The following is a 24,528-nucleotide window of genomic DNA, read 5'->3' on the forward strand; positions in this document are numbered from 1 at the left end:
CATCAATAACACTCTTGTTGCGAAACGTCATTCACCTCCTTTCTTTGTTTCTATTTACGTAATGTGGGAGAGGAAGATAGATTGAGAGAGAGAGAGGAAAATAGATTGAGTTTTTTTTTTTTTTTTATCGGGTATGTATATTTATCTTCATCCAGCTACCCATCCAGTACATCCATTCAAAAATTTTATCATCATCATCATCATCCTGCCTTGTTTCCTCTCTCCCGTAGGTGGACACACACACACACACACACACACACACACACACACACACACACACACACACACACACACACACACACACAGTGACCTTGTATCTTTCACCGTGCAGCCTGTGTAATAGGAACCCTCGAGGGAGTGACGGTCAGAGAGAGAGAGAGAGAGGTTGGGGGTGAATAGGGGGAGAAATGTGTTTGTATTTGTACGCAGATTATTTTCTACGGGGAAGAGACGGGGAGAGGAAGAGAAGAGAGTGAAAGGAGAGGAGGAAGGTACGGGAGAAAGAGGAAAAAGGAAGCTGAAAGGAGGGAGACAGCGAAAGGAAAGGATATATAACAAAAGAGGGATAGGGGGGAAAGAAGTGAGAGAGAGCCAAATTAAAGGAGGAAAGGAATAGAGGAGGAAGATGAAATTTTGAAGGCAGAAATTCGAAGGAAGGAAGGGAAATGGAGAGAAAAAGGAGAAGCAAGTAGAACGGAACGTATTGCAAAAATTGAAGGAACTTGAGTAGGATGAAGTGAAAAGGAAAAATGAAGAGACGGAGAAGTGGTGAGTGGATATGAAGGAAATACTAAATGAATGGAGGAATATACTACCCGCGCGTGCGAAGGAGGAATGTCAAAAATTGAGATAAAAACATGACCTCCTTGTCATTCCTTCATGGTGCGGAGAGAGAGAGAGAGGGAGGGAGGAAAGGTGGAAGAGAAGAGGGAGAGCAAAATGATGGATGGGAGAAGGAAGGAGGAGAGGAGGAAAAATGAAAGAGGGAGGAGGGACGTGGAAAAAGGAAAAGGAGACAGGGAGGAAAGATGGAAGGAGTAGAGGGAGAGAAAATTTAGAGGCAGAAGAATAAGGAAGGACAGGAGGAAAGGGAGAAGAGCAGAGAGGGAGAGAAGAGGGAGTATCGAAGAAGGACAGGGAGAGGGGGAGGAAAATGGAAGGAGAAAAATGATGGATTAAAGGAGTAGACAGGAGGAAAGATAAGAGAGCGGAGGGGAGAGAGAGAGAGAGGAAAAAGGGTGGAGGGTAAAAGAGAATGAAGAAGATGGAGGGGTAAAGAGAGGATTGATGGAAGCAGGAGAGGAGAAGAGAGGAGAAGAATGATAGGCGGAGGAGATGGATAAGAGAGGATAAAAGGAACGGTTGCTGGGAGGAGAAGAGGAATGGAAGAATGTATGAGGAAGGGAGGAAAGGGGAATAATGGAGGAAGGGGAGAGGAGGGTAAGGAAGGAGGAGGAAGAGAAAAGATTGATGGAATAGGAAATGAAGGTTGAGAAAATAGAGGGAAGGAGGGAAAGGGAGGGAGGATGATGAGGAAAGTTTGGAGGAGGAGGTGGAGAGGTGATTTAGGAGAATAAGAGAAGAAGAGCGAGAAGAGAGGAAGGAAGGAAGGAGGAAGAGGGAGACAGCGAAGACAGATGGAGGAGTGAGGAGGAATAAGAGGTAAAGGAAAAGTGGAGGGAAGGGGAAGGTTGTAGGAAGAAACGGAGGAAGAAGTGAGAGACAGTGGAGGAAGAGGAGGAGAAGGGGAAGAACGAGGAGGAAGTATATAAAGGGATGAAGGAGAGGCGAAAGGATATTGGAGAGGGGGGGGGGAAGGAGGGGAAAAGAGGAGAGAAGTAAATGAACAAAGCGTGAGAGAAGAATGCGGAGAGAGAGAGAGAGAGAATTGAGTATTACTGAGGATATATTGTATTATTCCGTGAGGTGTGTGTGTGTGTAAGGGAAGGGGATGTGTATGTCTAAGGTGTGTGTGGATGTATTTATATAGGTATGTGATTGAGGCCTTATGCATAGAGAGAGAGAGATTCAACACATCATCTCATCCTTCTCCAAACGCGACGCGAGAATCACAAAACTTATCTCTATCTTTCTCTTCTCTAATCCCTCCCTGACACGAAAAAGGGTCATTGGAGGAAGAGAACTATAATAGATATAGATCGATAGATAGATAGGTAGATAAGGAGGTGGACGATAGATACATAAATAGGTAGGTAGGTAAGTAGATAAATGAATGTATAGGTGTAATGTTAGGTAGGTAGGTAAGCAGGTAAATGCATGTAGACAAGTAGGTAGTTATGGTAGGTAGGTAGGTAGGTAGGTAAATACAGTAGGTAGATAGGTTGAAGGAGCGTATCTTTCAGGAGTAGATAGGATGGCAGTTGATAGAATAGATAGATAGATAGATAAATGGATGAATATAGTAATTTGTTTGTAATGACCAAAAACAGTGATAGATTTTAATAAGCTGATAGATAGAAGAGTGATGGATAGATGGATTGTTAAATTTGAGTAGGAGGCAGGTAAACATATCTTATTCAGGACGTAATAGATGGATAGATTTCAAGCTGATAGATACAGACGTCAGGGATAGATAGATAGATAGATAGATAGATAGACAGACAGACTCAGGCAGACGAGAATAGCAGGTCGTATCGATTGTCCAAAAATAGTTAGAAAGTTCACGATGCAAGGGTAGTAAAAGTCCAGATAGATAGATGGATAGATAGGTAGACAGACTGATAGAGGGGGGATCCATAGTTGATTGATGGATGGATGAATAGATAGACATTGATTTCAGAATAAGATAGATAGTATTTAAAACATATGCATAAGTTAGGGAAGAGCTTGACAAATAGATAGATAAACAGATGAGCATTGATAGATAAAGGGGTGGATAGATGGAGAAAGATCGATTGATAGATAAGAATGTTTGTTGATGGGGATTACTTTTGGTGGAAAAGGGGAGGGGAAGAAGAGGAGGAGGAAAGGGAAGGGGAAGAAAAGAGGAGGAAAGGGAGGGGAAGAAAGGAGGAGGAAAGGGAGGGGAAGAAAGGAAGAGGAAAGGGAGGGGAAGAAAGGAGGAGGAAAGGGAGGGGAAGAAAGGAAGAGGAAAGGGAGGGGAAGAAAGGAGGAGGAACGGGAGGGAGGAGAGACGTGTTTGGATTGGGTGTGTTCGTGTAAATAAATAAGTAGAGGGTGTTTGTAAAGTCTCTTTGTAGTTGGAGTGAGAGAGAGAGAGAGAGAGAGTGTGTGTGTGTGTGTGTGTGTGTGTGTGTGTGTGTGTGTGTGTGTGTGTGTGTGTGCGAGAGAGAGAGAGAGAGAGAGAGAGAGAGAGACTTCATGGCCCTTCATGTAATATAACCTTACTGTTGTCTCATAAAACACTCGTCTTCCTTTTTACTGGGATGGATGTGAGATTTAGGGATGGAACCCCACCTTTTTTTTCCATCCTGCCCTCACTCCTATTTCTCTTCCTCCTCCTGTCCCTCCCTCACCTCTTTCTCTCTTCCTCTTCCCGTCTCTCCCTCACCCCTCCCTCCTTCCCTCCTGTACCTTCTGCCCTTCTTTACTTTATTTCTCACATCCCCGAATGCTAGGTCTTGATGTATAAGGTTTTCTCCCCCTCTGCTTTGATCTTAGTTTTTGTAAGGTCCGAATTCTCGTCGGTTGAGGAAGCTCCCTAACTCCATTCCCTAAGCGATTTATTTTGCCTTACACCATACCTTCCTCTTCCGTGTTACAGAAATCCTTCCAATATCGCCATACTTTGCATAAATAGCGTACAAAATGATATTAACCAGTAAATCCAATTAGTTGTCTGCCTAATCATCCACATTTCCTCATTTTCACCGATTTAGGCTACTTAAATTACATGACTACTTAACCCCATCCACCCTAACTCATCCACTCACTACCTGTCTCTATCCACCCATCCTCATTCACCGACCTACCTACCTGTCTACTAATTTTCATCCACTCTAATTCATCCAGCCATCCTCTCGTCCGCCAACCCACCCATCCGTTTACCCCTCTCTATCCACGTGGCTAATAATCCCGTCATCCTGTGTCACTCCTCCACTTCACTCTAATCCACCCATCACTCAGCAGTAAATCCCCTTTCCTTAATTGATATTATTATTATTATTTTTTTTTTCCACCATCCACCGGTCCCTAACCCCTTTTCCGTCCTTCCACCTAATTTAGTCCACTTAACTCCTCAGTTTTCCACTCCATATCATCCCCAAATCTCCCCCACCATCTTGAGAAAAGAAAAAACGTCTTCTGTCCTCCTCTTCCTTTCCTTTCCTTCCCTTCCCTTCCCTTCCCTTCCCTTCCCTTCCCTTCCCTTCTCTCTTCTCATCCATCTTCTTCCCCATTTCCCCTCCCTTCCCTTCCCTTCTCCCATCCATCTTCTCTCCTCTCCCCTCACCCCTACCCTCCCCTTGTTAATAATCCAGCCAATTTTTTTGACACCCCTATGTCGTTTTTACCCCCTTTTTCCCCCCGCTACCCACGCACATATCCACCCACATACCTCACACTTAATATTGCTAACCTCTATTTATATACCTGCCTACCTACACATCTACATTACTAGCATGTCTACCTACCTTCTTACCTACCCATCCACATTTTTGTCTTCTAACTTACCTACCTGCCTACCTTCTCGACCTCATTTTTTTCTAACTTACCTGTCTGCTAATCTTTCTACTTTACTAATTTGCCTCTTTGGTTTCGTACCCACCTTTCTTTGCTATTGTCAGTTTGCGATTTGTTTTCATCTAACGGAACTGAGTCACTCTTAGCTAACATAGAGTACTGGTTATGAGGTAGGAATGAGTGTAGGTTATGAGGTAGGAACGAGTGTAGGTTAGGTTAGGGCAGGTTATGAGGTAGGAATGAGTGTATGTAGGAATAGGGATCTTTGTCAAGTTAGAACAAACACAGCAAATAGACAGTGACATTGTTCCCCACTCTCATCATTCGTCATCCTCCCCTTCACTCCCCCTTCCCTTCATTCCCTCTTCTCCCCCACACCCTTCCCTCTCCTCCCCTCCCACTCCCACGTCAGCGCTCACCTCCCCACCCTCACTCCCAACCCATCATCCCCTCTTCCACCCCCTTCCACATGGCCCCAACCCCACCTGTCGCCAGTCCCCCCCCACCCCTCCTGATCTAGTATCGATCTGCCCGGGCTCAGACATAATTTGTGTTGAGGCCTTAGGAGGGTGTGGTGTTGGGGGGAGTGTGTGTGTGTGTGTGTGTGTGTGTGTGTGTGTGTGTGTGTGTGTGTGTGTGTGTGTGTGTGTGTGTGTGTGTGTGTGTGTGTGTGTGTGTGTGTGTGTAAGGTAAAGTGAATTAAAGGAAATTATTGATGATAGGAAGGGGGTATGCGTTTATGGGTGTGTGTATGTGTGATGTGATGGGGTACGGTTTGTGTGTGTGTGTGTGTGTAAGGAAAAATGAATAAAAAAAAAAAGGGAAATGATTGAACATACTTTACTTTCAACCTTACGTGGACTCCTCAGGTGTCAGGCCAAAGCTACAACGTGCATGTTCAATCAAAGTGTTTATAAAATAGTGTCCGATTATAAGAAAGTCAATATATTAAGGTGTATTTTACAGGGGAGTGATTTAAACCGAAAAAAAATAAATCGAACGAAATACGACAAGTGATTAATTCGAACTTGAGAAATGAGAACTACAACAGAGATATAGCCACATGAAAAACCCCGAGTGAAAAATACATAGAAAAAAACTGAATATGCAAATTACGTAGATCTGTAATTATGAAAAGAATAAGAAACTGAAGGGACGGAAGATTTTAGACTAAGAGAATGAAAATATAAGAGATATGATGAAAAACTAGTGAAAGAAAATGAATCAAGTAGACGTTTACGAGGTGAACTTGTGTTGGAGATGAGTGTTGGTGGTGGTGAGGGGGGTGCGGGTGTGGGTGTGGTGAGGGAGGTGTGGCGGTGTGGTGTGGTGGAGGGGTGGGGTGGTGTGTAGGTGGTGGTGAGGGTGTGGGTGTGTTCTGTGACATGTCGCTAACACAAACGCCCCCATGGGTAATGCTTGCTGCTGCTGTGCCTGTCGGAGGTAAGTACAGGGATTATTATTATTATTATTATTATTATTGTTGTTGTAGGATGAATAAAATTATTATTATTATTATTATTTTATTATTTTTATTATTATGGGAGGGTAAAATGCTTGCTACATTTGCTCCAGTCGTTGATGAGTTAATGTACTGACGAGTATATTATTATTATTATTATTATTATTATGGGATTAGATACAGTCTCCAGTCACTCCCTCACAACCTCTTTCCCACAGCTGAATAAATGGTTTAAATGTAGCAAGAATAAAACAAAGTACGTTATCGGGGTGAAGGAATTAATAAATCAGCCATTAATCCCACCCAAGATAGTGTTTAGAGGATTTATTTATTTTTATTTACTAAGTTTATTTCCCAGTGTTTTATCTTGATTTTTGTTGCTGTTATAGATGGACTGGATAGAGGACTGACAAGCGAAACCTGCCTTGCTGTGACGAGGACTTTCATGTTTAGACTGTATACTTTATAACACAGGGAGCGATGCGAGATTATCAGAGTTACCCCGTCAAGTATGTGTAGGTCATGAAAGAAAATGGGAGGTTGTGAATTTCATCGGGTACTGTTGAGAAGGGTTAAGAACATGTCCCGGTAGTCATCATCATCATTAGTAGTAGTAATAACAGTATGGTATTGTCATTATCATTGCCTTCACATCATCATCATCACCACCCATCCATCCATCTGTCCGTCCATCCATCTTTAGCATCATTATCATCCACTCACTCGATGTAGTCCTGCCTACTTCTTCCTTCATGTCTTCCTTCACTCTTATCATTCTTTTTCTGTGTCTGCCCTCCTTTCTTCATATTTCTCACCATCACTTATTTGATGCAATTCTGCCTTCCTCTTCCTTCACCTTTGTCATTCTTTTTCTGTCTGCCCTCCCCTCATCTATTTCTCACCATCCTCTCGTTGGATGGAATGCTGCCTACTTCATCCTTCACTTTTATCATTCTTTTTCTGCCCGCCCTTCTCTCTTCCCATTTCTCACCATCATCCACTCTTTTGATGTAGTGCTACCTACTTCATCCTTCACTTTTATCATTCTTTTTGTGTCCGCCCTCCTCTCTTCCCATTTCTCACCATCATCCACTCTTTTGATGTAGTGCTACCTACTTCATCCTTCACTTTTATCATTCTTTTTGTGTCCGTCCTCCTCTCTTTCTATTTCTCACCATCATCCACTCACTTGATATAGTGCTGTCTGCTTCTTTCACCTTTATCATTCTTTTTCTGTATGCCCTCCTCTCTTCCTATTTCTCCCATCTTTCCTGTCATTTTTTATTACTTTTTTTTTGTCTTTCTTTTCAGGTGGCTTTACAATGAGTGACGAATCTAATGGATTCCTGTAAACCAGGAAACCATCTACAGCGCTGGGTGGTAACCATATAACTAACTCATATGTGTTCCCTATGTGTCAGCAAGTGGGTTAGCGGAGGGTTAGTACCTCTCCCCGTAAAACATCTAACTCAGAAACAAACAGCCACCCCTTATAGGATAATGGCGTCTGGATATAGATAGATAGATTGATAGATGGAAGTCATATGTTTAGGCACCAGAAATTACGCTTTTTTTAACCTGCACATTTATATATATTCCGCCACTCATATCACCAATTATACATAACGATTGGCCCGTGTAATTGGTATAATCGCTGGACTGGGAATTATTTTTTTTTAATCGAGGACTTTGTAGATTATTATTATTATTATTATTATTATTATTATTATTATTATTATTTTATTAGTTTTTATTATTATTATTATTATTATTATTATTATTTTATTACTACTACTACTACTACTACTACTACTACTGCTACTGCTACTACTATTGCTACTACTACTACTACTGCTACTACTACTACTATTATTATTATTATTATTATTATTATTATTTCTCCCCTTCCACAGATGGACAGAGGACATACGGCAGTGGGTGTCCGGGCCGAGGGGGAGGAGGGGGAGAGGTGGCGGGGAAGGGGGGGCAGGGGAAGGGGAAGAGGACGACGATGAGGAAGAGGGGGCCAGTCACCCCTTACATCCAGCCTCCCCCCCCCTCCCACCCACACACTTCAGCATCCCGCCCTCGCACTCAAGAGAAGAGGTGAGTGAGAGGAGTCAGTGTTATTGTTTATTTATTTATTTATTTATTTATGCAGGGAAAAAAGAACCAAAGACAGGAAGGCCAGAAGATTATTCCCTCCAAGTAAAATAATAACGAAATAATAGAGAGCCCAGTTCAAGATCCGTTTGTTGGTGTTTGTGTTGCTTGCTGTGTGTGGTAAATGCTGTGGTGTTGGTGTTAGTTGGCGTGTGTGCATGGTAAATACTGTAATATTCTTTGAGGTGTGTTGAATATTTATTTGCTTATTTCTTTGTCAAGCTGGTAGGAAGCGACAAGAACTGAGTGTAAAGTTGAATAGGGAGGTTTGAAATTAGGGTTAACTCTTGTAGGTGGGGAGTTTTTTTTTTTATCCCCCCACTCCCCCCTCCCCCCAAAAAAGAGAGAGAGAGAGAGGGGGGGGCGGTATCAAGGAAATATAAATGACGCCATGGGGGTGATAAAGATATAGCTGGTTACCTTCATGACGTCAGCAGGTTTTTCATAGGTAATTTCATCTTGCGGTAGCCATATTGAACTGCAGGAAGCGTCATTAGTTTGAAGGCTTGCAAGAGTTACTTAAGAACCTGGAAGAGACGTGGGAGGTGCTGCAGTGCGTTAATAATCTTATGCCTCCTCTCTGTATAAAAAATGATAGGGTTCATACTTGACAGAACCTAGGAATGGAAATGAACCTGAGCTGAAAACCATTGGAAAAACATTGGCACCCCAGAAATGTAGTGATGGGAAAAAGAAATGCAGAGAGTAATGGGGACGTGTAGCGGTAATGATGGTAATAATGATAATGACATCGCCCCGACTTGCTGATGATGATAACGATTATTACCACTGCTGCCACCACCGCTAAGTAGGATATAATTTTAATGGGAATACTGGTGTAATAAAAAATGTAATTACTATTTGCATTAATTTACTGCGGTAGGTATGACGTCACTGGGAGCTATTACAGACCTAACTACAGGTCCCAATGGAAGGCCTTGATGGAGAGAGAGAGAGAGAGAGAAATAGTAATGGAACACGAGACTAGCGAGTATTTACAGTAACGTCAGAGAGAGGGTGTAAAAAATAATGAAGTAGGAAGCTATAAGATTTTTTAAAGAAGCCTCAGGTAGGGTAAGGAAGACTTGAGTATACTGGATAATGGTTATGGATGGGGAGGGGGAGGAAGGGAAAGAAGAGGAGGAGGAGGAGGACAAATGAGAGGAGCTGTGCAGGAGGAAAAGAAGAGGGAAGGAGGTGGAGATGGGTGAGAAAGGAGTATTTAAGGAGTAAAGGAGGAGGAGGAGGAGGAAAGGAAGAGAAGGAAATAGGGAAGGAAGGGAGGAAAAGGGGAGAAAGTAAGGAAGAGTAGGTGAGGGGTGAGAGCAATGAACGGGAGGAGGTGGAAAGAAGATTAATAGAGGGAAGGAAAGGTAGAGAAGAAATATGCAGAGAAGGTAAGAGAATGAGGGGATTGGTTAAGAAAGGGAAGTAGATGGGGAGGAGGAGAAAGAGAGGAGAAGATGAAGAAGAGCAAGAGGAGGATGCAAGAAACGAAGAGGAGGAGGAGAAAAAGGGGAGAAAAGGAAGGAAGAAGTAAGAGAAAGGAGAAAAGTAAGAAGGGATAAGAAGTGGAGATTGGGATAGTTATGACTGATGAGAAGGGGAGGAAGGAGAGGACAGTGGAGGAGGTTGATTGAGGAAAGTAGGAAATCGAAGAGGAGATAGGGAGGGAAAATGAGGAGGAAAAGAGTAGTAAGATGGAAGAGTAGGTAGGGCAGGGAAAGGAGGATGTGATTATGGAAGTAGGGAGAACGGAATATGGAAGATATAGAGAGACGTAATACAGTAAGAAGATGGGAAGGAAGTGGATAAGAGGAAAGGAGAGAAGGAAATATTAAAGGAAGAGGAAGCTGGTAAGGAGGGAGAGAGTTAAAGGAGAAGAAAAGTGATAGAAGTGATAAAGGAGGGGAGGAAGGAACCAAAGGATAAAAAGTAAAGAGAAAGGAGGAGGGGAGGAAACGGAGAGAGAAAAAGGAAGGGGAGAGAGAGTGGGAAGGGGGAGGGGATTTATAGCAAACCAATATAGACTGAGGTCGAGGAGGTAGAAAAAAATAGTAAGAGGAGAGAGAGAGAGAAAGAGGGGTAAAGAGGGAAGAGAGGAAAAATTAATCAAGATAGAAGACATAAGACGATGATGAGGTATTTAGGTAATGAGAAAATAATTGGGTTTGGGGGAGATTGGATGAAGAGTATGATGAGTTAGTGGAGAGGAGGGAAAGAAGGGAAGAAGACACTGAAGAGGAGAGGGAGAGAAGATAGGAGGATAGGGTAGGGGAGGAGAGGAGGGGAGACTGAGAGTGGAAGAGAAGAGAGAGGGAGAATTAGGCAGTGGTATATGTGTAATAAGTTATAGGTAAATTCATACTTTCAGAAGTCCTCAGAATTATCATACACGTTTCAAGTGATTACAGCATTAAATATTTGGGGCCATGTTGTAAAGAAGAGGTAATTATATACCGTAAAGAATCCTAAATGACCCTCTCCTGTTAGTGATTTACCCTCCTTTGTCATGGGATTGCAGATTTCTTGAAGGATTTTGGAGATTTATTAACAGAACTGATTGAAGTACGGAAGGTATGGGGAGGGGTTCCTTTAGCTGTGCAAAATCGTCTGGCGGTGACAAGAATATGAAATGATAGTGGTGGTGGTGGTGGTGTGATGACTGGTGGTAGCGGTGTGATGATGATGATAGTGGTGGTGGTGTGATGATGATGGTAGTGGTGGTGGTGGTGGTAGTGATGATAAAGATGGTGAAATGTTATGCCGCTGCTCCTGCTGATAACGCTAATAGAACTCTGCGTTAAGCAATAAATATCAACACAAGGTTTCCCGAGCACGCAGATATGTAGCAATAAGGCAAGAAATAGTGGTAAAGTGTATAAATAATAATAATAATAATGGTGCCGCTGCTGACGACGATACTTTTGGTGGTGATGATTAGGAAGATACGCCTAGTGGAATAAGGCTTAGAATTCAACTTTCATCTTACACGCAGTTTAGGAAAGAATTATTGAGTGTGTACATGAAGTGACACGTTCATTCTGACGCCAACAGATGGAGTGTTTGATCCGTACCCGCTGTGACATGGATTTTCTACACGCTGCCGAGGACCATGTCACGGTTAGTTTTACACACACACACACACACACACACACACACACACACACACACACACACATCGACTACCACAAGGGAAGCTCATACATGCACACAGACATACATGAACACACACAGCCACTCACCAACCCAGACACGCACATCCTCACGCTTTGCACGCAGACGCACACGCGCACACAACTGCTCGTTCACGTAAGCATTGCCCGCACATGAGAATTACGGTCACGTAGAAATAATTGCAGCTTTAGAATTACGGTCACCTCGTAATTTACACCTTAGAAATATGGCCAAAAAAAAAAAAAAACTCAAAATTGCGGTCACCTTAGGAATTGGCACCTTAAATTGCGGTCACCTTAGGAATGGCACCTTAAATTGCTGTCACCTTAGGAAATGGCACCTTAAATTTCGGCCACCTTAGGAAATGACACTTTAAATTGCGGTCACCTTAGGAAATGGCACCTTGAAATGCAGTCACCTTAGGAATTGACACCTTAAATTGCGATCACCTTAGGAATGACACTTTAAATTGCGGTCACTTTAGAAATACAGTGTTCAGTTTTATCTCATCCTTAAGTACATAGTCACCTGAGTATAATATTTACCACAGAATTAGGATTTTTTTGTATTAAGAATTTGAGTACCTGTATTTTGTATTTATTGCTGTTATTGTGTATGTGTATTGTCATGGTAAATTTGTGTGCTGGTTTGTGGTGTTAGTAACAATTTTTGAAAACCCTAAATCCTTTTGTCTTAAATGGAGATAGATGGAGGGTAGATAGAGAGGGGGGGGGTCTTGCGTGAATAGATACCTGCTACCTGTAATGGAGAGAGAGAGAGAGAGAGGATATTGCGTGAACAGATAATTACAGGTTGTAGTAAGGACAGGTAAAGTGAGAGAGGGAGAGAGAGAGAGAGAGAGAGACTTCTATCTATCTCTCTCCCCCCGGCTATCTAATCGTGCAGGAAATAGGATGGTGGAGGGAGGGGGAGGGGCGAGAGATTACTGGGAAGGCAGGAATTTGGAGAGAGAGAGAGAGAATCATAGATGGTTAATTCGATGGACAAAGAATCTCTCTCTCTTTCTCTCTCTCTCTCTCTCTCTCTCTCTCTCTCTCTCATTATGCACTCCTGCGGGAGACTAAATGGGTTGGGGAGAAAAACAGGAGAGAGAGATAGAGTGGAAAAGAATGTATATCGGATGATGGGAAAGTTACAGAGTTAAATGAGAGAGAGAGAGAGGGTGAGAGAAGAGGGGAGAGGAGAAGAAGAATGATAAAGAGGAGGAGAAGCAATTTGACAGAGGAGGAAAGTTAGATGATGCTCCGAGAATGTGTGTGAGAGAGAGAGAGAGAGAGAGAGAGAAATGGAAGGAAGGAGGGAAGGAAAGGAAGGATATGTACTGGATAGAAGGGTAAAATGAGATTGAAGGAGAGAAGAGAGGAGAAAGAGGGAAGAACAGACTATGGAGAAGAGGAAGACGAGAAATTGAAGAAGGGAGGAGGAAGATAGAATGAAAGGTGGATGGAGAAAGACTGAGAAGATAGATATAGATGCGTCTACTTTCTCTTATCCCTCTTTCCTCTCATCCTCCGTCATTCCTTCTGTCCCTTGCTTCCTCGCCTTTCCTCCATACACTTCTTCCGTCCCTCACTCCTTCTTCTATCCGCCCTTCTCCCTTCCTTCCCTCAATTTTCCCTCCATCCTTCCTCCCGTTTGTGCCTTTTCCCTTCTCCCTCCCCTCTTTCCTGCCATCTTTCTCTCTCTTCTCCCTTCCTTCCTTCCTTCCTTTCACCTTTGCTTTCCTTCTTCCTTCGTTCCTTTCTCCCAGCCGTCTCCCCGTTCCTCCCAGCATTCTCTCTCTCTCTCGTTTCTTCCCTCCTTCTTTCTCATCGTTCTTCTCCCTTCCTTCCTCCCCTTCTTCCTCCCATTCCCTTCCTTCCTTTCTTCCTGCCTGCCTTCTCTCCTTCGTTCCTTCCTTCCCTCTATTTTTTTCTTCCTTCTTCCAATACTCATCTTGCTTCCTCCTGTACATTTTCTACCTGCTTGCCTGTAACTAGATTTATATTTTTGTCTGTTCTGTTATATAATTCCTAGAGCTTTCTCTCTCTCTCTCTCTCTCTCTCTCTCTCTCATTGGTTTCTTGTTCCCACCTAGTTAAATGGAGAGAGAGAGAGAGAGAGATGTAAAAGTTAAATAAAAGAATATGTACAGAAAGAAAATGTGTGTGTGTATGAGAGAGAGAGAGAGAGAGAGCAGTTGTTTTGACCGACCTGTTATTCTAGACGCCCTTGTTCAAATTCCCCCTCCCCCCTCCTTCCCCCCCCTCCCTCTACCTCCTCTTTCTCTCTCCCTGTTTATTCATATATTCGTCCCCTCCCCCTCTATTCATTTTTATTTTTCATGGGTTGGGTTCGTGCTTCCATCCTTCCTTCCTTTCTTCCTTCCTTCTCTCCATTCTTCCCTCCTTTTTTCCCTCCTTCCTTCCTTCCTTCTTTGCCAGCCCCTCTTTCTTCAATCCTTCCTTCTTTGCCAGCCCCTCTTTCTTCAATCCTTCCTTCTTTCCATCGTGTAATTCTTCCATTTTCTTCCTTTATTTCCTCTTGTCTTCCATTCTCCCTTCCTTCATTCATTTGTTCTTATTCATTCTTTCGTTGTATCCACGTACCCGTTATGAATAGAGGATCAGGGTATTGTGTGGGGGAACGGAGAGAGAGAGAGAGAGAGAGAGAGAGAGAATATGGAAAATAACGAGACGGGAGAGAGTAAAGAGAATTGTTTATAACTTTGCATTTGTGTGTGTGTGTGTGTGTGTGTGTGTGTGTGTGTGTGTGTGTGTGTGAGAGAGAGAGAGAGAGAGAGAGAGATTGGTCTCCCTTGTCATATATTAATTTAGATCCCTATCTGACCCTTCCCCTCTACAGGTGGTTTCTCTCTCTCTCTCTCTCTCTCTCTCTCTCTCTCTCTCTCTCTCTCTCTCTCTCTCTCTCTCTCGCATATATTAAAGAGTATATAAGGTTTTTTGAAAAATGAATCGTAACGTAGTCATAATCCTCCTCCTGATACTCATACCACCACCACCATCATCACCATCATCACCATCATCATCATCATCATCATCATCATCATACTCTCTTCTTCTTTTCTCCTATCATCTTCACCTTTTTCACCTCCGTTTTCCATCCCTCTTCCATCTCATCGTCCACCTCTTTTTCTACCTCTCCCCTTTCTCTTCCTTTCTCTCCCTCCTCCTCATCCACCTCTCTCTCTCTCCTCTCCCCTCCCGTTTCTCCCTTTCCCCTCCCCTCCCGTTTCTCCCTTTCCCTTCCCTTCCCCCTCCCCCTCCTCATTTCCATACAAAGGGACACTATAGACATAACACAGCAACACCCACACTTCATTACCGTCACACTCTCTCGTACACTGTCACCTTTCAAAGCCCATTAACTCCCTTATTTCCACGTACTTTATTTACCTTATTGCTGTCACTCTCCCTCACACCCGTCACCATTCGTCTCTCCTACCATTTTATATTCACCATATTATTTTTTTCATCTATTATTTTTTTATTGATTTTGGTGTTATTACTGCCACTCTTCCCCAGTCACCATTCATCTCCCGTTAACCGCTTTATTCCCGTCGCCTCCTTGACTGTTTTATTATTATTATTATTATTATTATTATTACCTCGTTAACACCTCTACACCCACCACTTTATAGATGTTTGTTTTTATTATTTGATGGTTGGAGAGAGAGAGAGAGAGAGAGAGAGAGAGAGAGGGAGAGAGAGGGAGGGAGGAGTTTGATATGGCACAGTAAAGGGTAGGGAGAGAGAGGAAGAGAGTTTGAAATAAGCACAGTAAAGGAAGAGAGAGAGAGAGAGAATTAGAGATAGGCGAGAGAGAGAGAGAGGTTATAATAGGATCAGTAAAAGGTATAGAGAGAAGAATGTCTTGATGCAGATGATAGTAAACAGATGAAGGAAACTGATATAGGTGCATTGAAAGATATGCGTAAAATTGGTGTTGAGTACCAGCATATGACACCGTGAACGTGACTCACCCCTTCTAACTCAAGATTAATTTGTATTCCTGCCTATGGTGAGTGTGGGGTGTGTGTACTAAGTCTATCAGTCACCTAGTTCCTCCGTGTGGTGACTGGTGTGGTGCTAGGGCTGTGATGTGGTGAGGTGATGGTGTGGTGTGGTGGTGGTGGTGGTGATCCGGACCTAAATGTATTGATGTGGATCGTGGTGGTGGTGAAAGTGGTGATAGAGACTTAGGTGGTGATGCTCAGGTGGTGTCATGTGTCTGGGTTCCGTCTTGCAGTACCTTTACCAAGAGCTACAAGCAATATGGATAGCCATTGGGGTGTATATGTGGAAGGTAAGATGTGTGGTTGGAGTATGCTTCTCTCTCTCTCTCTCTCTCTCTCTCTCTCTCTCTCTCTCTCTCTCTCTCTCTCTCTCTCTCACACACACACACACACACACACACACATTCTATAATTAATCTTACCTAACTCCTATACACTTAAGAACAATGCCTGAGAGAGGGAGAGGATGACTGTTAGTTCCATGAAGGGAGAAATGACACGTACGTTTCATATTCGCTTCCCATTGTATACGAGAGAGAGAGAGAGAGAGAGAGAGAGAGAGAAAGTAAGGAGGGGAAGGGAAGAAGGATGAAGTAGATGTTAGAAGAAGGGGAGAGGATAATGAATGAGGGAGAAGGGGAGAGAGAAAGGGCATGTCATGGATAAAGTGTGTGTGTGTGTCTGTGAGAGAGAGAAAGAGAGAGAGAGAGAGAGAGTTAGATGCAGTGAAAGGGAAATGAAGGAAGGGGAGAGAACTTAAAGGGGAAAGAGAGAGAGAGAGAGAATTTTCCATACTTCCTCCCCATCCTGTTCCCTTTAACCGTTTGGCTTTATAAATTCCTTCAGTTCCCCCCTCCCCCCCTCCTTTTTTTCTTCTTTCTTTTCGTGTCTTTTGTTTTCCTAAGTCCCTTCATGTTTTCCTGAATAATAAGCTCCAGTATATTTTAGTATTGTTACCCCTTCATTCCCTTCTTTCTTTCCTCCTCCTTTCCCTTCTCCTCCTCTTTGCATTATCCTCCCCGTTTCTCCTCCTCCTCCTCCTCCTCCTCCTCCTCCTCCCTGTTGCTTTCTTTTCCTCACCCCTTTTTTCCATCTCTCATTTTCTCTTTCCTCCTCTTCCCTTCTCTCCACTTCCTCCACTTCTTTTTTTCTCCTCTTTCCTTCTCCACTTCTCCCTCTTCTTCCGCTTCTCTCTTCCCCCTCTTGCTATCTTCCTCCTTTTCTCTTCTCTCCTCCTGCTTGTCTGTCCCTGGCATGAAGACGGAATATTTAACAAACACTGTAACAAACACCTGAAAACACACAATACATCTGTTGCTGTTTGCTTTCCTTTCTGTTCCTGCTCCTGTCCTCCTATGTTCCTCTCACGCCTTCCCTCCTCCTTCCTTTCCTCCCTTCCCTCTTCCTTCCTTTTCTCCCTTCCCTCCTCCTTCCTTTCCCTCCTCCTTCCTTTCCCTTCCCTTGTTGCTTGTTAACTTTTGTGTATGTGAGGGGAAGCGATATGAGAGGGGAGAGGGAAGGTGAGGAAGGGGGAAGGCGGAAGAGTAGGAGGAGAGAGGGGAGATAGTGAGAACAGAGAATGTAGAAGAGGTGTGGGAGAAGAGGAAGGTAAGGGAGGGAAAGTGAACAGGGGGAGGTAAGGAGAGAAGGGATGAAAGATGCGGAGGGGAGAGAATGTAAAGGTAGAAGGGAGAGGAAAGGTGAGGGAAGACTGGACGAAGATGAAGTGAAGGAAGAGAGGAAGGAGGAGAGAGTGGAAGGTGATATAGAAGAGAGGAGGGTGATTGGAGAGAAGGTAGGAGGGAGGAAAGTTGAGGAGCGAAGGAAGGAAATGGAGAGGAGGGAAGATGTAGAGAGAGGGAGGGAAAGAAGGGTAGATCTTGTGCCTAGTTAAGTCAAGGAAGCTGTGTTTGGTCACGCCTTCCCCTCTCCCAGCTCCCCCTCAGCCAGCCCTCTCGTTCCCCCTCCCACTCCCCTTCTCTCCATTCCCTCCCCATACCCTGTTCTCTTTCTCCTCCTCCTCCCTCTCTCCCCTTACCTCGTTGTCTTTCTCCTTCTCCCATATCCCTATTTAATCTCCCTCCCTGCCTTCCGTCTCAGCCTCCTCTCTCACCTCATTCCCCTCCCTCCCATTTCAAATATGCTTCTAACGTGTCTTGCTTCCCCTCTTCCCCATTTACCCACGCCTCCTTCCTCCCCTTCCTTCCTCTCATCTGTTTTTATTCTCTTCTTCTCCCCTTCTCTCTATTTCTTCTCACACGTATAATTCCTCTTCCTTCTTGTCTCCTCTCTTCTCTATTCTTCATTCCTTACACTCCTCCTCTCATCCCTTTTCTCAATTCATCTCCAGTTCCCCACTCTCCTTCCTTATCTCTCCTTTCCTCCCTTCTCTCTCTCTCTCTCTCTCCTTTCCTCCCTTCTTTCCCCCTCCATCCGGTGTCCCCCCCTCCATCCAGTCTCTCCCCTCTCTCCCTCACACCTCCACTCTCTCCTGCCCGCTTAACACATTCTCCTAAAGTTACCCTTACCAACAGCGGTAGGGGTTTTTACCTGCGTCGCTTGAAGCATGGTTTATGAGAGTGTCGCGTGCTTACCATATATATATTTTTGCTTTATTTTCGTCTTTCTGGGATCGTTCACAGGTTGGATTATAAAACATCTTGATATATTGATTTACTTTAAGAGTTATTCCGTATTTTCCACAAGACTCCTGACATGCCATATAAACACTTCCAGTTCTACCATCAGATCTCTTATGAATGAGGCAGCCTTACCATATATTCAGTATGAACGGTGGGCATTGGTGTCAGAGTGGTGACATGTGAAGTATGAGACGTGAAAGGACTGCTGAGCCCCTGGGAACAGACTCAGTTTCATGCTGAGATTCGGACGCTCAAAAATGCATGGCTAACGTCGGACACCAGACCACCTCCCTTATAATTGAGATTTATGTGACTTAATTACATGTTTCTTATTACCGTTTAATAGGTTATTCCATCTACGTCAGAGGTGTCAGGTGAGATGGGAATACTGAACTATGAAAGGCAAAACTCTCTCTCTCTCTCTCTCTCTCTCTCTCTCTCAAGAAGTGACGTTATCGTGATGGAGTAAATTACACATCTGTTTTTGCATTCCAATTTGTAGTTAATTTTATTTTTTATAGCACATCTTCTCATCTCTTACAGGATCAACTTCAAGAATTCCCTATTATAATTACTTTTTATATTTTCTCTTTTAAATAATATAGTGATTGTTTTGTTTTACTAGCATTATTATTTTTTTTTTAATAACATACTGATTTTCTTCTGTGTTCGTTTTTTTATTGTATGTTTCTTGTCATAACTCACTGACTTCTTTTTTTTTTTTCTTTTTGTCCCCCAGGGTGAACAGGTGAGATGGGAGACGCTCACCTCGGAGATAGAGCGTGAGCTGGAGGCCTTGAGACTCCATGTGGCACGCTCCCACGCTCTCCTACACCACTACCAGGTATGGAGGGGGGGGAGGGGGAGGGGGTTTATTGATGTCCAGATTTTGTTAGTGTGTTTTACTGTCTCTTTGGTATCGTTGTCTAAAGAAATTATAAGTGAGATTTACTTGTCTTGCCGTTTGTGTGTGTGGGTGTGTGTGTGTGTGCGTGTGGGTGTCTGTGTGTGTGTGTGTGCGTGTGCGTGTGTGTGTGTGTGTTTCGTTTTCAGTCTTTGGTATTGTCATCTGTAGGAGTTTGAACGTGAATTTTTCTTTTCTTACTCAGTTTCTCTTTCGTTTTCAGAGTTCAAGCCTTTGTGAGAGTCGCAGTGAAGAGTCCACCCCACCGACCGGACCCCCTCACCATGCCACGTCCCCACAAGGTACAGTCACCCGTCATTTTGGGGGGGTACCGTAGCATGTAGGCAGAGGAGTGGGCAGGATGGGCTGGGATGTGGGCAGGATGGGCTGGGATGTAAGTAGGATCGGCTGGGCTATGGGCTTAATGGGGCTGGGATGTGGGAAATGATAGAGGTTTTTGTTTAGGCTGTATTTATTGATGTTCTAGTGGTTTTAATATGATGAGCTGTGATGTGGTGAGAATAGTTTCTGTAATTATGTATATATTAATTATTCTGTGATATGCATTTACGTTTGTTGTTATGTATGCAATTTATTTCAATATGGTGAGCTGTGATGCCCCTTGTTACAGTGTCAGACGGGGGTACAGTGAGGCTTGCATACCTAACCCTTGTAGCTGATGGGTCTGCCTTCTGGTGTATATGGTGAAGACGCTTCGTACTAGACTTATTGTTTTGTATATATGGTGTGTGGCTTTCGATGTGGTGCCGGGGGGAAAATTGACCTGGCGGTGGAACGATGTGGTGCTGATTGAAAGAATGTCTTAGTTTCTTTACCTTACAAGATTTCGTAACGTTTTCCTCACCGATTTATTTATTTATTTATTTTTGTTACACCTCAAAAATGGGTGGACGATGTGGTGTTGAGTTTACAGTGTTTTCGTTGCCTTGGTAGATTTCGTAATACATCTTCATCAGCGATTTGTTTCACGTGTCATAAAATGGGTGAGAGAATTCGATGCAACTTTTCCTTAGCGATTGATGTTATACCTGTTACATCTTGAAAATGGGGGAAGTTTCGTAAAATATTATCCACAGCGATTTATTTTATACCTGTGACTCCTTGAAAGTGATGGAGATTTCGTGACACATTTTCCTCAGCGATGTATTTTACGCGGTTCTCCTTAGAAATGGGTGGGAGATTTCTTAATACGTCTCCCTAGGCAGTTTATTTTACCTGTCACACCTTAGTATCCTCTTGTATGGTGCTGATGCCAACTTACTTAACCTTCAACAAACTTTCTACGCGTCTGCTTGTTGACTTATCTTTTTACTTCCAGTCTACTTACCTGTCCACCAACCTTATCAGTTTTTATCCATCTCTGTCTACCTTTCATTTCTTCCTTCTTATCTTTATTTCCTTCCTTCCTTATTTTCTCCCTTATTTTCATCCCTTCCTTCCATATTTTCCTTTTCTTCCATGTTTTCTTCCTTTCTTTCCCTCATTGTTTCCTTCGTTTCTTTCTTCCCTCCTTTCCTTCCTTATTTTCCTCCTGTTCTTCCTTCCTTCCTTCTTACTGGCCTAACTCCCAAGCTGCTGTCCAGATTAATTACCTACGTTTATCTGTGTCTGTCTGTCTGTCTGCCTGTGTGTGTGTGTGTCTCTCTCTCTCTCTCTCTCTCTCTCTCTCTCTCACCGTCTACTTACTAACTAGCCAACGAACGAACTTACCTCCTAGCTTACCTGTTCATCAATCTATCTACTTACCTGCCTACCCACTCCATTCTTCAACCATCCCTTCATCTATCCTCCTGTCCCTCAGCCTGCCAATTGCCTTCTTAATAGGGTAGGAGAAGATGGGTTAAGAATGGAGAGGGTGGGATGGATGACGATGCAAGGGAGATAGGGGGGAGGGAGGAGGAGGAGGAGTGGTGAGGATGATGCTGAGGATTAGGATTTAAGAGTAAGGAAGAAAGAAGGAAGATGTGGATGGAGTGAAAGAGAGAGAGAGTCGTAGCAAGGAAGATGCTGAGAATAAGATTAAGGAAGGAAGGAAGGAGGAGGGAAAAGGAAAGAGAGAGAGAGATGGTGAGGAAAGAGGAGGAGGGGGAGGAGGAGGAGGAGTCATGGTGAGGATAAGGGAGTAAGATTAAGGAAGAAGGAAGAGAGAGAGGGAGATAAGCGAGTCAGAGGAAGGAAGGAGGGAGGGAGGGATATAACGTGGTGTTCTCCTTTAAACCCTCTCGCTAACAATTTTTTAGGGAATACACTCCACTGCTCCCCACTCCCTTTCCCCTCCCTCTTCCCCCTTCCCCTCCCCCTTTCCCCTCCCCCTTCCTCTTCCCCTTCCCCTTCCCCTTCCCCTCCCAGCACGGCTCAAATTTTGCCCCACCCTTCCATCATACTCGCTCCACTTTTTCGATGACTTTTGCAGTTCTCTCTCTCTCTCTCTCTCTCTCTCTCTCTCTCTCTCTCTCTCTCTCTCTCTCTCTCTCTCTCACACACACACACACACACACACACAGACACACACACACACACACACACACCGCCTTTTCTGTCACTCTCACTTCACTCTCCCCTCATGCATTTCCTGTCCCTCCCTCACTGTCAGTCATAACTTCCATCCATCCACACTTATTTTGTTAACAGTAAAGTTAGAAATAAAGAAGAAAGTAGGAGAGAGTAAAATATCGGAAATAAAAATAGGTGAAGTTGACTGCGTAGTAAGGATGAAGAAATATAGAACAGACAAACAGAAGACATAAAGGAAGACACAGATGAGAGTATAGGAAGGAGGAACAGGGGTAGAAGAAGTCGAATCAAGGAGTAGGGATAGAATCAGATTGTGTTTAGAGAGAGTGAGGGTGGTACCGGATAGGCTGTTTACGTAGGCGATTCTCTCTCTCTCTCTCTCTCTCTCTCTCTCTCTCTCTCTCTCTCTCACTCTTCTTTTGCTTTCACTCCATCTCTTATTCATCTTCCCATCTCTTCTCTTTGCCTCTCCTTACCTGTCTTCTCTCGTCTCTCTTTTGCTTTGTCACCTTTTCTCATTCACCTTCCCATCTCTTCAACTTCTCTTTGTATTTCTTTCCTCTGTCCCCCTTTCTCTCAAACTTCCCCCTCCCTTCCCTTCCCTTCTCTTTTCCTCTGTTATCATGCAGTATCCTCTGAGCTCCCTTCCTTCCCATGACCTACCTCAACACATAGGTCACTTAAGCTCCCTCACCCTCGAAGCTGCTGGGGTGTAGGAAGGGTAAGGAGGAAAGGAAGGGGGGAATGAAATGGGTAAGGGGGAGTGGAAGAAGATGGTGGGGAGAGGAATGGGTAGGGATAGTGGGGAGAGGAAGAGGTGATGGGGGAAGGGAGGGAGAATAGGAGTGGGAGAGGAAGGAGGAGGAGGAGGAGGGGAACGTTGAAGGGATGGGGGGGAGAAGAGGGTAATGTTTTGTTCATAGTCCGTTTTGGCTCGTCTGACCATCTCGGCTTGGGTAGTGCATGATGGATGAGTCGGCTCTCAAGGCAATTTCGGCTCGTGTGAGTGAGCGAAGGGCACACATGCAAGTATTCACACACACACACACACACACACACACACACACACACACTGTCTCTCTCTCTCTCTCTCTCTCTCTCTCTCTCTCTCCACACACACACACACACACACACGCAAATGGCCCCTAATGACACTCAATTACCAAGCTTGGCCGGGAATCTCCATGATGACGGCATCGTTTGTTTTGAGAGGGCCCGGCACCTTACCATCTCGGCCCCGCATCCATTATCATACGAATAACACAAGTTCGGGTCGCCTTTTTTCGGCTCGTTGCAATCATGAGGAGTAATTAGAGCGAGATTGCTTGTAATTGGGTTTGGATTCGGGTGGATGGGAGTTCGGGGCGTTTAGGAGTCGAATTGGGTAATTTGACGAAAACTCCAGTGGTAACCCGTGACGTGTGTGTGTGTGTGTGTGTGTGTGTGTGACCTTTTCAGCCCGTGGACATATTATTATTATTATTATTATTATCATCATCATCATCATCATCATCATCATCATCATCATTCCTTTTTTTTTTTTTTTTTTCTTCAACCTAAGAGTCGACTTCTTGTACAGACAGACCTATCTTCCTAGTTTCGTCTGAACAAAAACTACAACCGAACGAAATTCAGTGAAAACCCGCATTTCAGCTATATCCTTTGCACCGTAACTTGGCCCAGATTTTCGTCCTTTTGCGCCCCATTTCATTTAGCTGAGAGGCAGAAAAACACTGCTATGGCTACGCATCCTTTCCGTCGAGATTTTTTTTTTCATTATGCAAGGAAGTAGGAACCAAAGACTAGGAGCCCGCGAATTATTCCCTCCAAGAAAAAACAAAAGCAATATAACGGAGCCAAATTCAAGATCCGTTCATATCGAGATGCCTGGACTCACTGCGTTTCGAAGACTGGAGATCATAGGCAGTAGGAAATACAGACAGAGGGAGACAGTTCCAGAGTTTAGCTGTTGTTGAAGTGGAGAAGAGGTTTGGAGATAGGTGAGTTTGAGATGTGGAGGGATAATGAGAATATTGTAGGGTTGGAGGAGGGTGCTGGAGAGATGGAGGAAAGATTACGGAGAATCGTTCTGTGAATTGAAAGTAAGATGGGAAAATTGGAGGGATGGAGAGAAAAATTGGAAGGGTGGAGGGAGCATTAGGAAAGTTGGAAGAGAAACAGATGGAGTGAGGGAGGGTTAGGGAGGGAGGGAAGAAGCATAAAATATGATAATGAAGGGAAGGACGAGAGAGAGAGAAGGGGGGGAGGGAAAGAGAGAGAGAGAGAGAGGTGAGGGGGTGACATACCTGTGTGGCGGCAACGTTTATTGTTTTATTGACTTCGTGACACCTGGGTTACCTGCGGCTCATCTACCTGCCCTACCTTACCTTGCCGCATCCCCTCCCTCATCCCTGCGTAACCCCTGCCTCACCTTTGCCTAACTGCTTTGCCTTCCCCAGTCTTACCCTTTGCCTATGTCCTACGTCTCTTCATCCCTTTCTTAAGCCTTACACATCCTCTCTCTCTCTCTCTCTCTCTCTCTCTCTCTCTCTCTCTCTCTCTCTCTCTCTCAAATGAAAACACAACAAGGCTTCCCCCAAAACTCGCCTCAGAGAAAGCATAAGAAAACAGCATCTGGCATTTAGGTTCCGTCTGCCATTTACTTTGTGTTCCTTTAGTCTACCTTGTTGGGGGCTTTACCGTTTTCATTGTGCTCTGTGTTGGTTTCTTGCTGTTTGGAGAGAGAGAGAGAGAGAGAGAGAAGGTTGATTATTGAATAGGAGAGGGAAAAGGGGAGGAAAGTAAAGGAACGTGGAGAGAGAAGGAAGGAGTAGGAAGGGAAGTGAGAAGGAGGGAAGGAAAAGAATGAGGTAGGAAAAATAGGGAGAAAGGAGGAAGATATTTGAGGGTGGGAGGCGATAGGAAGGCGAAATAAAAGAGAGGAAGGG

At 44.0% G+C, this 24,528-nt stretch overlaps 1 protein-coding gene across 1 annotated transcript in view; it reads left to right on the forward strand.

Annotated features, from left to right (window-relative positions):
* The window catches only part of LOC145403404 (uncharacterized), a 66,037-nt gene extending 47,775 nt beyond the window's left edge, over positions 1 to 18,262 (forward strand). Inside the window, exons 11-13 of the mRNA XM_080275185.1 lie at positions 8,038 to 8,230; positions 11,345 to 11,410; positions 18,206 to 18,262. Of these exons, the coding sequence (XP_080131311.1) occupies positions 8,038 to 8,230; positions 11,345 to 11,410; positions 18,206 to 18,262 (316 nt within the window). The remainder of the gene's footprint in view (positions 1 to 8,037; positions 8,231 to 11,344; positions 11,411 to 18,205) is intronic.
* Positions 18,263 to 24,528: the final 6,266 nt, after the last annotated feature.

Source organism: Coenobita brevimanus, chromosome 60 (assembly GCF_032717465.1).
Source record: "Coenobita brevimanus isolate Jiangsu-jjx chromosome 60, ASM3271746v2, whole genome shotgun sequence".
NCBI classification, from domain to species: Eukaryota; Metazoa; Arthropoda; class Malacostraca; order Decapoda; family Coenobitidae; genus Coenobita; species Coenobita brevimanus.